The following is a 16,407-nucleotide window of genomic DNA, read 5'->3' as shown; positions in this document are numbered from 1 at the left end:
ACACCTATAATCCCAGCACTTTGGGAGGCCAAGGCAGGCAGATCACAAGGTCAGGTGATCGAGACCATCCTGGCTAACACGGTGAAACCCTGTCTCTATTAAAAATACAAAACATTTGCAAGGCGAGGTGACGGGCACTTGTAGTCCCAGCTATTCGGGAGGCTGAGGCGAGAGAATGGCGTGAACCAGCGGGGCAGAGCCTGCATTGAGCCGAGATCACGCCACTGCACTCCAGCCTGGGCGACAGAGCGAGACTCCGTCTCAAAAAAAAAAAAAAAAAAAAAAAAATTAAAACCTAACCAGGTGTGGTGGCATGGGGCCTATAGTCCTAGCTACTTGGGAGGCTGAGGTGGGAGGATCCCTTAAAATAAAGAAGAAAATCTTGCCCATCTCTCTGATGAATACTGTCTCCTCCACGAAGCCTTTCCTCAACTCTCCGACCCAAATGAACCACTCCTTCCTCTGAATCCCTTTTTCCTTTTGACTTTGAATTATATCTTCTAAGTTTTATCTTCCTGATACTAGAACGTACATTCCTTGAAGGGGAGGATTATGGCTTATTCAATTCTGCATCCTTCGCAATGCGCAACATTGCACACTGTAGAAACTGAACAAATGTCTGTTTAATGAAAAACAGAGGATGCCTCTCTTGATATGACACAAACTCTAATTATATAGTTATTACTCTCAGCCTGCAACAAGATGCAACTTTTATGTTATAGAGAAAAAAATTCTTCTGCATAATAATAATGCGCCTGTATGCCTGCTGCCTTTATTTCACAATACTTCCACATTTGCCATTGCATTTCATCCTCAAAAAGCCAGCCTTTCTGAGGTGAGCAGAACAGATAACAATTGCCTCCATTTTACAAATGGGGACACTAAAATCCCTGGGCCCCAGGGAGGTTTCATTCTCCATGCCTGTCACCAAAGTTCTTATTTAAAGAGTGAAATACAAAAGCCCCTGATGGTAGTGAGTGCCCTTGGCCCCAACCGCTGACCACTGGCTACAGAGACTGCTTTCCCAGGGCAACTGGACAAGACTGAACCTCAGCGCACAAATAGGGCTTGTCCAGCTGCAGGCTTGTATGAGTCAGAAACTTTGGGGGTTGTCTCTGGCTTTGTAGCTAAAGCTTCCATTGGTCTATTTACTGCTTTGTTTCTCTCAACCTAAGTGTGCAATCAGTGTCCTCAGAAAAAAAGAGGATGATCTAATTTTCTTACCCACTGCACAGAACCAGGCACCAGAGTGTCCAACAGACTGTGGAGGGAAAGAAATGGTGTGAGTCTGGCACAGCCAAGGGTAATTAGCTGTAAGATCTGTGGCAAACCTTGACATTGGAGCTCACTGTCTATGAGGGGCAAGGATTGGTTTTGTTAGTTTGCAGTATTATTATTATTATTATTATTTATTATTTTGGAGATGGAGTCTGGCTCTATCAGCCAGGCTGGAGTGCAGTGGCATGATCTCAACTCACTGCCACCTCCGCCTCCTAGGTTTAAGCCATTCTCCAGCCTCAGCATCCCGAGTAGCTGGAACTACAGGTGTGCGCCACCATGCCCAGCTAATTTTTGTATTTTTAGTAGAGACAGGCTTTCACCATGTTGGCCAGGCTGGTCTTGAACTCCTGACCTCAAGTGATCCACCCACCTCAGACTCCCAAAGTGCTGGGATTACAGGCGTGAGCATTGCACCCGCCCTGCAGTAGCATCTTTGACTCCTAGAATGATTCTTGGCACATAGAAGGTTCACAAAAAGTATTTGCTCATTGAATGAACCTGTCCTATTTATACTTCTTCAGGCCTAGAGAAGGCCTCCCCGAGGCCAGAATCCCTGGGAAGTCTGCCCAGCGTCTAGTCTCTTAGGACTTCGTTGGCCTCCTCTGGGGAAGAACATCAATTCAGCCCAGCACCTGCTCCAGTGAGGGGCTGCAGCGAAGAATGACATGGGGTCCACGAGGCAGGCTTTTTGATGATGAGGCCGCGGCAGCAGCAGCAGCAGCAGCAGCAAGACATCCTGGAGCTCCATATTCAGCATGGCAAGAGGCAACGGGCGTGAGGGAAGCAGTCCCGCACAGAAATGCAGGAGCAGCAGTAACAGCAGCCGCCGCTGCCTGCGAGCATCAGGCAGGGGAGTGAGACAGTGGGCACCCAAATCCGTTTCCTCCATCTCTCAGCCACACAGCCCAAGCGAGGCTGTGTGAGAACTTCTCAGTGCACATTGTAAATACCATCTGTCACACTGCCTGCCCAGACGCGGCCTTTCTCCCTGCAAAGGAAGCATTCTTTATTATTTATGCAGAATGCACCCTACTTAAGTATTGCACCACCAGCAGAGAGAAGAAAAAGCCTGGAAGAGTCAAGGACTCCAGGGATCTGCCCTTCGGATAGCAGCTGGTTGGGAGGGGCTTGGTCATCCATCTTTCTGGGGTGGGAGGTTAATTCAGTCGGGCAAGAGCACATCCCTAGGAATTAGGAGGCCTGCATTCTCAGCTTAGTTCTCTCACCAGCTTGCTGTGTGACCTTGGGCAGGCACCTCACCCCCATGGGCCCCTTTTTTTTTTCATCTATAAATGCAGGGGTCAGACTAGATGATCCATGATATCCCTTCCAGCTCTAAATTCAATTGGTGTCCCTCTAACCCTTCTCCATCCTGGGCGGGCCCAGAAGCCTGTTCATTACTGTCAGCTCTCCTTCCCAGCTGGCAGGGGAAATACAGTTCAGGATCTGATTTCTTTTTCTTTTTCTTTTCTTTCTTTTTTTTTGAGACAGAGTTTTGCTCTTGTTGCCCAGGCGCTGGAGTGTAATGGTGCAATCTTAGCTCACCGCAACCTCCACCTCCCGCAACCTCTGCCTCCCCGGTTCAAGCAATTCTCCTGCCTCAGCCTCTTGAGGCATGTGCCACCATGCCCGGCTAATTTTGTATTTTTAATAGAGACGGGGGTTTCTCCATGTTGGTCAGGCTGGTCTCGAACTCCCGACCTCAGGTGATCTTCGCGCCTTGGCCTCCCGAAGTGCTGGGATTACAGGCGTGAACCACTGCACCCGGCAGGATCTGATTTCTTAGTACCTGAGAGCAGGACAAAGGGCCAGCAGACCTAGGACCTAGGCTCTTGTCCAAGCTCTGTCACTGTTTAGCCTTGTGGCCCTGGAGAAGGCAGTTTCCTAATCTCAGTTTTGTCTTTTGTGAAAGCAGTGGGAGGGACTAAGAGATTTCTGGAGGAGAATCCATCTCTAAATTCCATAATCCCCGATTTTGCCTTCCAAAACACTGCTGATAAACATGCCTACAGACCAAGTCTCTAGACATGGAGGTTAGTGAGACATAGTTCTCTGCCCTCAGTGAACTCCAACTCAGGTGGAAAAGGCATGCTAAAAACAACTGCAGGTGCAATGTGACAGGTACTAAGTAGAGATGGGTGCAAAGGATGTGGTGGCATTAAGGGATCCAAGTAGGTGATGCTGGAGCTGGATCTTAAAAGATTGAGTAAGAGTTCACCCAGTGGATGGGGCCTGATGTGTTCAAGACAGAAGGAACTGCATGTACTAAGGCAGGAAGGTGTGAATCTGCATTGGAACTGCCCACTTGTCCACCGTTAGGCTGACAGTGACATTCTGGGAGTCTTTGCATTGACTGCTTCCTCTCCCACCCCTTTAGAACAATCCAGTACTCCCTGGGTTGGGATGAGGGGACTTATGGTTGATGGCTCCATATGGCTTCCCTGCCCATGAAATGCATCACCAAGGAGATAAGTGACTTGAGTAAGTCTCCCTTTCCACATGCCTGTATCTGTTCTCTGAATGAAAATCAGTGAAGCAGACTGAAACTGGGGGGCTGGCTCAAAGGGTCCGAAGGTGACCCATAACTCTTCAGCCTCGCCCACCATCAGGCCGGGTCAGAGGAGGAATGTGGCACTGTGCAAAATGGGGCCCAGTGGCTGACATGGGCCGTCTCGGTTTGTTGGGCATCCTCCCCTGTGCAGCCAAAGCACGTGATCTGTCCTACAGCTGGGGTGGCCTGTTGTGGCTCCTTGGGGAGCTGTCCAAGTCCTCTGCAGAGAGATGGAGTTAACCTGTCCCTTCTCCGTGAAGGACATCCTGCAACAGAAATGCACTTCCCCCAACCCCAGCTTCTCGATGTGGTCACTGTAGCTCTGGGCTGCAGCTCTGGGCTGCAGCTCACTTGCCTGGCTCTGCATACTCCAAAATACACAAGAACGGCAGAGGGGAGACGCACGTATCCGAGACATCGTTAGCTGTGAGCAGCCTCATAGGCTGTGAGCCATGGGGTTAACCAGGCGCAGAGAAGGCCTGTGAAGTGGCAGTAAATATTCTGCTGGCTTGGCTTGCTGCAACAATTTATATCCCAGGAAAAAAGGGGGCCAGAAGTCACGGAAATAACAGAAATGCTGAAGGAACTGGCACATTTGCCAGATGGTTCCTGGGGCACAATCGTATTTGCAGAGGGACAGTCTGCAGCAGAGGTCCTTTCATCAGAGAGCAAAGACTCTGGCTGACCGCTTATTCATTATCCCAGGACTCATTTGGGGGAGGGTGGTGGGCTGGAGCACACCCACGCTTGTCCTTCCTTCCTGGAACCTTGAAGCTGTGGTTGCCTGAAGCTGAAGTGGCATTCGGGATTGGGCCTCTCCAAACACCCACAGCTCTGCTTCTTTAGACACCTGCCACCTGTGTCTCTTTTTCCCAACTTACACCAGCCAGTCCATTCTCCCAACTGCCAGCTGTCATTTTCTCCTTAGTGCAACTGGTCAGATTTTAGTAAATAACACAGCTTGGGCTCCGATAATATGAATTCAGTTGTGCTGCCAGGGCTGAACTATGAGGCAGTAGGGACAAGGCTGGGACAGGCTAAGTGGGCTTGAAAATATGAATAACTGGAAGGGCATTTAAAATTATTTGCTGCATTATCACAGAATTTTCAAGAACTCATTGCTTTGTCCTGGTATTGCATATGTCTGTGCTTATCTTCCTCCATTAAACTAGAGACTTTTTTTTTTTTTTTTGAGACAGACTCTCACTCTCTCACCCAGGCTGGAGTGCAGTGGTGCAATCTCAGCTCCCTGCAACCTCCACCTCCCAGGTTCAAGCAATTCTCCTGCCTCAATCTTCCAAGTAGCTGGAACTACAGGAGCATGCTACCACATCTGGCTAATTTTTTTGTATTTTTAGTAGGGATGGGGATTTACCATGTTGGCCAGGCTGATCTTGAACTCCTGGTCTCAAATGATCCACCTGCTTCAGCCTCCCAAAGCTGGGATTCCAGGCATGAGCCACTGCGCCCAGCCTAAACTAGAGATTTTGAGCAGTAGGGAAGATGTCTGTCTTGGCTTTGCTACATTCTCCCGGCAGATTGGTGGTTATAGCCTGAATCATGCTGATGCCCCGAGTAACCTTGGTCATGGGGGTGATGGGGTGAGGGTGAGTGGACAGTCAACACAAAGGCATCACTACAAGCAGAGGCCCTATTCTTGGTGGTCAGCGTCTGCCTCTGCATAAGGACAGTGTCATAGCAGCAGAGGGAGGCTGTGCGTGGTCAGCTACGTATTGAAAGGGTGCCCACCTATTAGAAGTTCTATAATTGTCCGTTTATTGTAACTTCTGTGTTATATCATGACCTCCTTAAAGAAAGGATGTCTCTGTAATCATCTTACTTTCTCTACATCCTAGTACCATGCTTGTCAGTGCAGCATTGAGAGATTTGGTGGAAAACGTACATATTTATCCATTTAGACTTCCATTTGCATCTGGCAGGATAAGCTTCAGCAGGCTGGTTAACCTCAATGAGCCTCAGTTTCCTTGGATTTAAATGAGGTTAATATTACCCATCTTGTGAGGATGTAGGTAAAAAGGATGGGACAGTACTTGGCACAGAGTAGCTCTCAGTAAGCATCCGTTCCCCATTCCTTCCCCGCCCAGGATACTCAATACATGGAGTTGAATAAATGAGTAAATTATTTCAGAGATGAATACACTTTGGCATCTTTCTTGGATATATTCACACTCCCCAAAGCCCAAATATTGCAGTTAAAAAAAAACATCCAATGGCCGGGTGCGGTGGCTCATGCCTGTAATCTCAGCACTTTGGGAGGCCAAGGCGTGTGGATCATTTGAGGTCAGGAGTTTGAGACCAGCCTGGCCGACATGGTGAAGCCCCATCTCTACTAAAAATAAAAAAGTTAGCCAGGCGTAGTGGTGAGCGCCTGTAATCCCAGCTACTTGGGAGGCTGAGGCAGGAGAATCGCTTGAGCCTGGGAGGTACAGGTTGCAATGAGCCAAGACTGCACCACTGTACTCCGGTTTGGGCGACAGAGTGAGACCCTGTCTCAAAAAAAAAAATCAACTAGGTAACCAAATTTGCAGGAGGCAGCCATCCTATAGCAGGGGCTAAAATGGTTTCCAGCAGATGGAAAAGCACCTCTGTTGTTTTCTAAAGGGAAATACATGCCTGTAATCCCAGCACTTTGGGAGGCTGAGGTGGGAGGATCATTTGTGCCCAGGAGTTTGAGACCAGCCTGGGCAACATAGTGATACTCCATCCTGACAAATAAAAAATTTAAAAATTAGCTGGGCACAGTGGCAGGCACCTGTAGTCCCAGCTACTCGGAAGGTGGAGATGGGAGGATTTTCTGAGCCCAGGAGTTCAAGGCTGTAGTGAGCTGTGTTTGCACCACGGCACTCCAGCCTGGGTAACACAGTAAGACCTTGTCTCAAAAAATAAACAAATATATAAAATAAAATAATGCAAATAAACTACATCAGGAAACATGACCGGACACAGTGGGTCATGCCTGTAATCCCAGCACTTTGAGAGGCTGAGGCGGGTGGATCACCTGAGGTAAGGAGTTCAAGACCAGCCTGGCCAACATGGGGAAACCGTGTCTCTACTAAAAATACTATCAGCCAGGTGTGGTCGCGGGCGCCTGTAATCCCAGCCACTTGGGAGGCTGAGTAATGAGAATTGCTTGAACCCAGGAGGCAGATGTTGCTGTGAGCCGAGATCGCGCCACTGCACTCCTGCCTGGGCGACAAGAGTGAGACTCCATCTCAAAAAAAAAAAAAAAAAAGAAAAAAGAAAGAAACTACATCAGGAAACAATGCCACAGGACCTTGTGTTTGACCTCTTTTATTTCTCTCCTTGATAAAGAAAGCATCCAGTTAGTGCCTAATAAATGCACACTAAAGGCTTTGCCTCCTTAGAGGTGCTGGAGTAGCAAGACTGGCTGGGAGCCACAGGAAGTCCTGGAGCCACAGTGTCCTCTAGTGGGAAAATGAGGCCATAGCACCTCACAGAGCTGACTGAGACACACAGTGCGGTGCCAGAGCTGGGCAGTTTCCCTAAAGTGACCTGGATTAGTCTCAGTGCAGGCGCCAGGGCAGACTTCCAGGGCTGTTTTCATGCCTAGAAAACAAAAAACAAACAAACAATACACTTTACAGGACGTGTTTTTCTGCACGTATTACTCAGAAAGCCATTGCAGCCACATTTGTTCCTTAAAAGTCATTGTCAGTCAATTTACGGGTCTAGGCGATGATTATAGGCTAGCATCACAGAAAGAAACCAGATATTTGCTGCCTCTGATGGAAGTATACAGCACCCCTTAAGTATTTTTGCTACAGAATTGAACCTGAATCTGTTCAAGTCTCTAGATCCAATTCACAGGAAATACATTGGTCATTAATGAATAAATATATTTAGAAGAGTATGTTGAATGACACCACAGGGATATGATCAGGAAAATCCATACCATAAGAAACTACAGGACAAATCACCTGGTTTCATCAGGAATATATATATATATATTTGATCCTGAGTTAAAAAAATCAAGTGGAAAAAAAAAAAACTTGTTTAAAGAGTTGGGGCGATACAAACACTGTATATTTGATCTTAAGGAATGGTGGTTTTTTTGAGACAGGGTCTTGTCCTGTCGCCAAGGTTGGAGTGCAATGGTGCCATCAGGTCTCACTGCAGCCTCGACATCCCAGGCTCAATCAATCCTCCTACCTCAGCCTTCTGGGTATCTGGCACCACAGGCCTACACCACCATGCCCGGCTAATTTTTGTATTTCTTTGTTGACATGGGGTCTTGCCATGTTGCCCAGGCAACTCCTGAGCTTAAGCGATCTGCCCACCTTGACCTCCCAAAGTGCCGGGATTACAGGCATGAACCAACATGCTTGGCCAATAGTTCATTTTTAAAGTGTGAAGATGGCATTGTGGTTTTGTTTTGTTTTGTTTTAAGATTCTTTAGAGGTACACACTGAAGTATTTTCAGATGAAATAATGGGCTATCTGGGATTTGTTCAGCATAATTCCAAAATGGGTGGGGGAACAATGAAACAGATTGTCCATGCTGGTAAGTGTTGAAGTTCAGTGGTGGGTATATGTGCGTGAGAGATCATTATACTATTTACTCTACTTTTGTTTTTATTTGAACATTTTAAAAAATATTTAAAAAAATCCTTACTAAGGTTAAGTTTTACCTTAATTCTCTCTGAGAGCCCATAGGTAACTCCTTTAAAAGCCTTATTTTGCTGCCTCTGTGAGAAAACTATTTGACAGCTTCTGTAGGATGGGGTGTTATAGATTGCTTTCACCAAGCACATCTGAGAAGTATGGTGAGAATCGGGTGAACCTCTATGCTTTAAAACTTGAGGGTCAGGTGCAGTGGCTCATGCCCATAATCCCAGGACTTTGAGAGGCAGAGGTGGGAGGATCGCCTGAGCTTAGGATGTTTGAGACCAGCTTGGGCAATATAAGGAGACTTCACCTCTACAAAAAAATTTAAAAAGCTGGGCAGGGGGGAGTGTGGGCGTGGGCCTCTAGTCCCAGCTACTCAGGAGGCTGAGGCAGGAAGATTGCTTGAGCCCAGGAGATGGAGGCTGCAGTGAGCCGTGATGGCGCCTCTGAACTCCAGCTTGGGCGACAGAGACCCTGTCTCAAAAAAATAAATAAAACAGCACCATTTGAAAGAGCTTCTGTTCTTTTATTTACCCCTGGATAATAGGGTGGGAAGAGGCCAAGAACCAGTGGACAGATCGTTTAAGGGCGGCTTTGACAAATGCTCTGACTCAAGGAAGCCAGTCGCACATATGCTCTCGGCAATCTCCAGACTGTCTGCATGACCCTCTCTCCTGAGCAGTAACTCCTGACCAGAACTTCCCAAGAAAACCTCAACAAGTGTATAGGTGGATTAAGCACCTCCTGCCTCCTTTGCAACCATCATTCTCCCCTCTGCACCAGCTTATATAAACACAGCTGTATCAGCAGCCCGCCACCTGCCAACTCTCTTAGAAGATATTTGGCATTTTCCTATTCTGGCTAAAAATAAGTCTCAGGCTCTCCTGGGCATCTGCAGGTGGAGTGCTCATTCTGCCATGCTGGAGTTTTCTTAAGATGCTGTAAGTAAGAAACATGGAATTACTTGTATCATGTTCATGGCAGAAGCTCTGCTCCTTCCCTTGGGAAATGGTCACAAGCATAATCAAAGCTGAAAGGAGCCCTTCTGCCTGTCCCTAAAGGTCTTCACTCACTGGGTACTAACCTCGAACATGGCATCTGCAGACAGAGGGCATGGGTTCAAGTCCCAGTCCTGCTGCTTAGCTAGGTCTAGGACGGTTCCTTAAACTCCTTTAGTCTTAGTTCTCTTATAATGGGCATGATAGTAATAGCTACACCTCTTGGTTATGACAATTAAATGATATGTGAAAAGGGCTTTGGAAACAGCTCTATAAATGTGCTAATTTTTTTCCTTCTTCTTTTTTTTTTTTTGAGATGGAGTTCCACTCTTATTGGCTAGGCTGGAGTACAATGGTGCAATCTAGGCTCATCGCAACCTCCACCTCCCAGGTTCAAGTGATTCTCCTGCCTCAGCCTCCCGAGTAGCTGGGATTACAGACACGCACCACTAAACCTGGCAAATTTTGTATTTTTAGTAGAGACGGGGGTTTCTCCATGTCAGTCAGGCTGGTCTCAAACTCCCGACCTCAGGTGATCAGCTGGCCTCAGCCTCCCAAAGTGCTAGGATTACAGGCGTGAGCCACCGCACCCTTTTTAGGGATCCCATCTAAAACAAAACCAAACCAAAAACTATGTGATTTACCATATTAACAGACTGAAGAAGGAAAACCATACGATAATCTCAATAGATGCAGAAAGTCATCTGACAAAATTCAACATTTATTTATGATACGAACTCTGAGGTGGTTGCTGTCCCAGGAGCAGCCTGAAGGTGGGCAAAAGGGGAAGGAGGGAGACCAGTTAGAAGCCTAGTCCATCAATCCTAGCTAGAGAAAGACCAGGGAGATAATTCGATCATGACGGTGGTGAGAGGTGGCCACTCTGATTATCTTGAAGGTAGGCCCAACAGGATTTGCTAATAGAATGACCGTAGGGAGTGAGGGAAAGAAAGTATCCAATAAGGCTGACTTTGATATTTTTGGACTGATCAACTGAAAAGCTAAAGTTGTGGTTAATAATGATGGGGAAGATGGTGGGCACAGCAAATTTTGGTGGAATAGATCAAAAGTTTAATTTTGGACATGTTAAGTTTGAGATATACATTCAGCATCCAAGGTAAGATGTCTAATAGGCAGAGGATATATAAATCCAAAGATAAAGAGAGAGACCATATTTGGGCTCTAAATTTGGGAGGCTTCAGCATATAGTTGGTGTTTAAATGTAGGAGAGAAATAAAATGACCAAAAATCTGAGAAAAGGCAGAAAAAAGGTGTCAAGGACTCAGCCCTGTGTCCCTTCACCATTAAGATATCTGATAGAGGAAGACAATCCAGCAAAGAAGCCCGGAAAATAGTGGCCAGCGAGGCAGAAAGAAAACCAGAAGATTGTGGAGGCCAGAAGCAGACAGTGTTCCAAGGAGAAAGGAAATGTGTCAGATGCTCTTGCTGAGGGTGAGACGGTGGCTGAGATCAGATGCTGTTGCTGAGGGTGAGACGGTGGCTGAGATCAGATGCTCTTGCTGAGGGTAAGACGGTGGCTGAGATCAGATGCTGTTGCTGAGGGTGAGACGGTGGCTGAGATCAGATGCTGTTGCTGAGGGTGAGACGGTGGCTGAGATCAGATGCTGTTGCTGAGGGTGAGACGGTGGCTGAGATCAGATGCTCTTGCTGAGGGTGAGACGGTGGCTGAGATCAGATGCTGTTGCTGAGGGTGAGACGGTGGCTGAGATCAGATGCCGTTGCTGAGTGGTAAGACGGTGGCTGAGAACTGATTGTTGGATTTGGCAATGTGGAGGACATTGGAGACCTTCACAAGAGCAGTTTCAGTATGGTAGGGGAGGTAACAAGCTGGGAGGAATGGCTCAAGACCGAATGGGAACACCAATCTCTTCAAAAATTCTTCCAAAAAATAGAAAAGGAGAGAACACTTCCCAACTCATTCTGTGAGGCCAGTATTACCATGAAAAGTATTACTTGGGGCCCGGCGCGGTGGCTCACGCCTGTAATCCCAGCATCTTGGGAGGCCGAGGTGGGTGGATCACGAGGTTAGGAGATCGAGACCATCCTGGCTAACACAGTGAAACCCCATCTCTACTAAAAATACAAAAAATTATCCGGACATGGTGGCAGGCGCCTGTAGTCCCAGTTACTCGAGAGGCTGAGGCAGAAGAATGCTGTGAACCTGGGAGTTGGAGCTTGCACTGAGCCGAGATCACGCCACTGCACTCCATCCTGGGAGACAGAGTGAGACTCCATCTCAGAAAAAAAAAAAAAAAAAGAAAAAGAAAAGAAAAGTGTTACTTGGATAACAAAACTAGACAGAGACATCACAGGAAAACTATACAATGATACACTTTATGCTATAGATGCAAACATCCTCAACAAAATACTAGCAAACTGAATCCAACAATATATAAAAAGGAGTATATACCATGACCAAACGTGATTTTCCCAGAAATGCAAGATTGGTTCGTCATACAAAAATCAATGTAATACACACACTGTATGAATGGAATAAAGGACAAAAAACAAATGATCATTTCAGTAAACAAAAAAAGCACTTGATAAAATCAATATTGCTTCATTATAAAAACACTCAACAAACTAGGAAGAGAATTGGTTTAATCTGATAAAAGGCATCTATGAAAGACCCACAGCTCAGCCTGGGCAACATGGCGAAACCCTGTCTCTACTAAAAAATACAAACATTAGCTGAAGGCCGGGTGTGCTGGCTCGCCCCTATAATCCCAACACTTTGGGAGGCCGAGGCGGGCGGATCGCTTGAAGTCAGGAGTTCGAGAGCAGCTTGGCCAACATAGCAAAACCCCGTCTCTACTAAAAATACAAAAATTAGCTGGGCATGGTGGCACGTGCCTGTAATCCCAGCTATTTGGGAGGCTGAGACAAGAGAATTGCTTGAACCCGGGAGGCGGAGGTTGCAGTGAGCTGAGATTGCACCACTGTACTCTAGCCTGGGCGACACAGCAAGACTTCATCTCCGAAAAAAAAAAAAAACAGAATTAGCCGGGCGTGGTGGTGTGTGCCTGTGATCCCAGACACTTGGGGGCTGGGAGGCTTGCTTGAGCCCAGGAGGAGGAGGTTGCAGTGAACCAAGATCACGCCACTGCACTCCAGGCTGGATGACAGAGCAAGACTCTATCTCAAAAAAAAAAAAAAAAAAAAAAAAAGAGAGAAAACCCACAGCTAACCCATAACTTACTACTGAAAAGAATGAATGTTTTCCCCCCTAAGATCAAGAACAAAACAAGGATGTCTGCTCTTGTCATTTGTACTTAACAAATGACATGGGGGGTCTAGGCCGGGCAATTAAGAAAGAAATATAAATAAAATAAATAAAAGACATATACTTTGGAAAGGAAGGAATAAAACTATCTCTAATTGCAGATGACATGATCTTATGTATAGAAAATCCTAGGCCTGCTGTGGTGGCCCACGCCTCATCCCAGCACTTTGGGAGACCAAGGAGGGAGGATCGCTTGAGCCCAGGAATTGGAGACCAGCCTGGGCAACATGGCAAGACTGTGTTTCCACCAAAAAAAAAAAAAGGACAGGAAAGAAAGACTAGCCGGGCACAGTGGCTCACACCTGTAATCCCAGCACTTTGGGAGGCTGAGGCGGGCCGATCACCTGAGGTCAGGAGTTCGAGACCAGCCTGACCAACATGGAGAAACCCTGTCTTTACTAAAAATACAAAAAAATTAGCCAGGCATGGTGGCAAATGCCTGTAATCCCAGCTACTTGGGAGGCTGAGGCAGGAGAATCACTTGAACCCGGGAGGTGGAGGTTGCCATGAGCCGAGATTGCACCATTGCACTCCAGCCTGGGTAACAAGAGCAAAACTCCAAAAAAAAAAAAAAAAAAAAAAGAAAGAAAGAAAGAAAGAATAAAAAAGCTGGGTGTGGTGGCCTGTGCCTGTGGTCCCAGTTACTGGGGAGGCTGAACTGGGAGGATCACGTGAGCCTGGGAGGCAGAGGTTGCAGTGAGCCGAGATCATGCCACCGTACTGCAGCCTGGGCAACAGAGTGAAACCCTGTCATAAAAAAAGAAAAGATAATTGAAAACATATGCCCATACAAAAACTTGTATATGAATGTTTGTAGCAGCATTATTGATAATAACGAAAAGGTGGAAACAACCCAAAATATCCATAATTTTTTTTTTTTTTTGAGACAGTCTTGTTCTGTTGCCCAGGTGATCTCGGCTCACTGCAACCTCCACCTCCTGGGTTCAGGTGATTCTCATGCCTCAGCTTCCCCAGTAGCTAGAATCACAGGCATGCACCACCACACCTGGCTAATTTTGTATTTTTAGTAGAGACAGGGTTTTGCCATGTTGGCCAGGCTGGTCTCGAACTCCAGCCACAAGTGATCCGCCTGCCTCGGCCTCCCAAAGTGCTGGGATTACAGGCGTGAGCCACCGTGCCTGGCCCAAATATCCATAAATTGATGAATGATAAACAAAATGTGATATTTCCATACAATGAAACATTACTCATCCATGAAAAGGAATGGAATGCTGATACATGCTGATACAAGGTTCATACGGATGAACCTTGAAAACGTCATGCAATCTGAAAGGAGCTAGTCACAAAGATCCACATATTGTATGATTCCATTTATATAAAATATTTAGAAGAAGCAAATCCATAGACAGAAAGTAGATTAGTGATTACCAGGGGTTCGGAGAAAGGATTGGGGAGTGACTGCTAATGGGTACAGAGTTTCTTTCGGGAGTGATGAAATGAGATAGTGGTGATGGTTGCACAAGTTTGTGACTATACTAAAAGCCACTGAATTGTACATGCTAAAAAGGTGAATTTTATGGAGTGTGAGCTATATCTCAGGTTCTGAAAAGAGACAGAATAGGAGACACTGAGGAAACTCTTTCAAGCAAGCTATAAAGGGAACAGAGAAATGCGAACGAAGAGATATTTTTTTTCAGATGGGAGAAGTAATGTTTGTTTGTTTGTTTGTGTGTTAATAAATCCAGAGGAAAACAAATCAAAGATCCAAGAAAGGCAGGGGGAATTGTTGGAGGATGCAGACGACAGAGGCCAGACTCTAATGTGCAAGGGAAGGAGCTGCCTGTGGACAGTGTCTCTGTAGTCACAGAAGGGAAAATATAGCAGATACGTTCAAGTCCAGGTAGGTGGGCACACACGGGATGAGAACTGGACGAGATTCTCTTCCAAGTCCTCTCCTTCAGAGAGCTTGGTCTGTTTTCCTTCAACATCTTGCTTATAGCCTCCTGTCTCAAAACGTGCCTGCCAAGAAAGTACACTTGCTTCCAAGACAACAAGCAAGAAAGCAAGCAAACCAATCCCCTAAAATCATCTACCCTGATAGCTTTATTCTTTTCTTTTCCACAAGACAGGGTCTTGCTCTGTCACCCAGGCACAATCATAGCTCACTGCTGGCCCCAATAGCTTTACAAAGTGAATTCCAGCCAGGCGCACAGTGGCTTATGCCTGTAATCCCAGCACTTTGGGAGGCCAAGGCAGGGGGACTGCTTTAGCTCAGGAATTTGAGCCTGGGCAATCTAGCAAGACCTCACCTCTTCTAAAAATTTTTTAAAATTCGTCAGGTGTGGTGGCATGTGCCTGTAGTCCCAGCTTCTTGGGAGGCTGAGGTGGGAGGAGTGTTTGAGCCCGAGAGGGCGAGGCTGCAGTGAACTATGATCGTGTCACTGTACTCCCTGCTGAGGGGCAAGAGTGAAACCCCAACTCAAAAAAAAAAAAAAAATTCCATCTCAAACTGGTCATTCTGAGTTCTTTCAACAATGTTATTTATTTCTATGTTATTTTAATCTATCTTTGAAATTAAATTTTATTATCAAAGAGTAATACTTGCTCAAGTAAAATCCAAAAGGTACAGAAAGCAAATCTCTCTCCCACCTGTCCCCAGCCCTCCTCCTTGAGGCCAGTTTATTGTATATCCTCTGAGAGGTAGTCTACGCATAATTGCATATTTATCCCTCCTCCTTTTTTTATTAATTAATTAATTAATTAATTTTTGAGACAGAGTCTCGCTCTGCTGCCCAGGCTGGAGTGCAGTGTTGCGATCTTGGCTCACTGCAAGCTCCACCTCCCAGGTTCAGGCCATTCTCCTGCCTCAGCCTCCCAAGTAGCTGGGACTACAGGTGCCCGCCACCACATCCGGCTAATTTTTTGTGTTTCTTTAGTAGAGACGGAGTTTCACCGTGTGAGTCAGGATGGTCTCAATCTCCTGACCTTGTGATCTGCCCGCCTCGGCCTCCCAAAGTGCTGGGATTACAGGCGTGAGCCACTGCACCTGGCTCCCTCCTCCCTTTTTAAAACCATAAATAGTATCCAGACTTACCTAGCGTTCTGCATCATGCTGTTGTCACTGAAGATACATCTTGGAGATTGCTTCATATCAGTACATACAGCACTGATACATTCGTTTTCATAACTGTCATGACATCATGGTCCTAAAACATGTTCACAGAGTCCTTGATACTTCTCCTTTCAAGAAGTGGCTCGATTCCCCTCCCCAAACATGTGTGCTGGACTTAGTGACATGCTTCTATAGAACAGAATATGGCAGAAACAATGATGTGTGCCCTCTGAGACTAGGTCAAACAAGACAGTGCAGCTTCCTCCTGTTTTCTATCTCTTGGGTCACTTGCTCCGGGGTCAGCCAACTGCCATGTCATCAAGCAGCCCTGTGAAGAGAGGCCCATGTGGTGAGGAGCTGAGGCCTCCTGCCAATGGCTAATGTGCTATCTTTGAAAGGGATCTCCCAGCCCCAGTCAAGCCTTCAGGTGACTGCAGCCCTGGTGGACAGTCTGAATACAATCTAATTAGTGACCTGGAGCCAGAATCACCCAGCTAAATTGCTCCCAAATTCCTGACCGACAGAGACTGTGAGATAACATGTTTATTTTAAG

At 46.5% G+C, this 16,407-nt stretch overlaps 1 protein-coding gene across 2 annotated transcripts in view; it reads right to left on the bottom strand.

The window, feature by feature from the left end:
* Window positions 1-7,128: 7,128 nt before the first annotated feature.
* Window positions 7,129-16,407, bottom strand: part of RHOT1 (ras homolog family member T1) — a 107,021-nt gene continuing 97,742 nt past the window's right edge. For both annotated transcript variants that reach the window (XM_055257603.2, XM_055257610.2), the window contains one exon: window positions 7,129-7,420. In XM_055257603.2, the coding sequence (XP_055113578.2) occupies window positions 7,378-7,420 (43 nt within the window). In that variant the 3' untranslated portion in view covers window positions 7,129-7,377. The remainder of the gene's footprint in view (window positions 7,421-16,407) is intronic.

This window comes from Symphalangus syndactylus, chromosome 20, assembly GCF_028878055.3.
Source record: "Symphalangus syndactylus isolate Jambi chromosome 20, NHGRI_mSymSyn1-v2.1_pri, whole genome shotgun sequence".
In the NCBI taxonomy this organism is placed as follows: domain Eukaryota; kingdom Metazoa; phylum Chordata; class Mammalia; order Primates; family Hylobatidae; genus Symphalangus; species Symphalangus syndactylus.
Note: the sequence above shows the minus strand (reverse complement) of the source record. Positions and strands in the feature narration are given on the sequence as shown.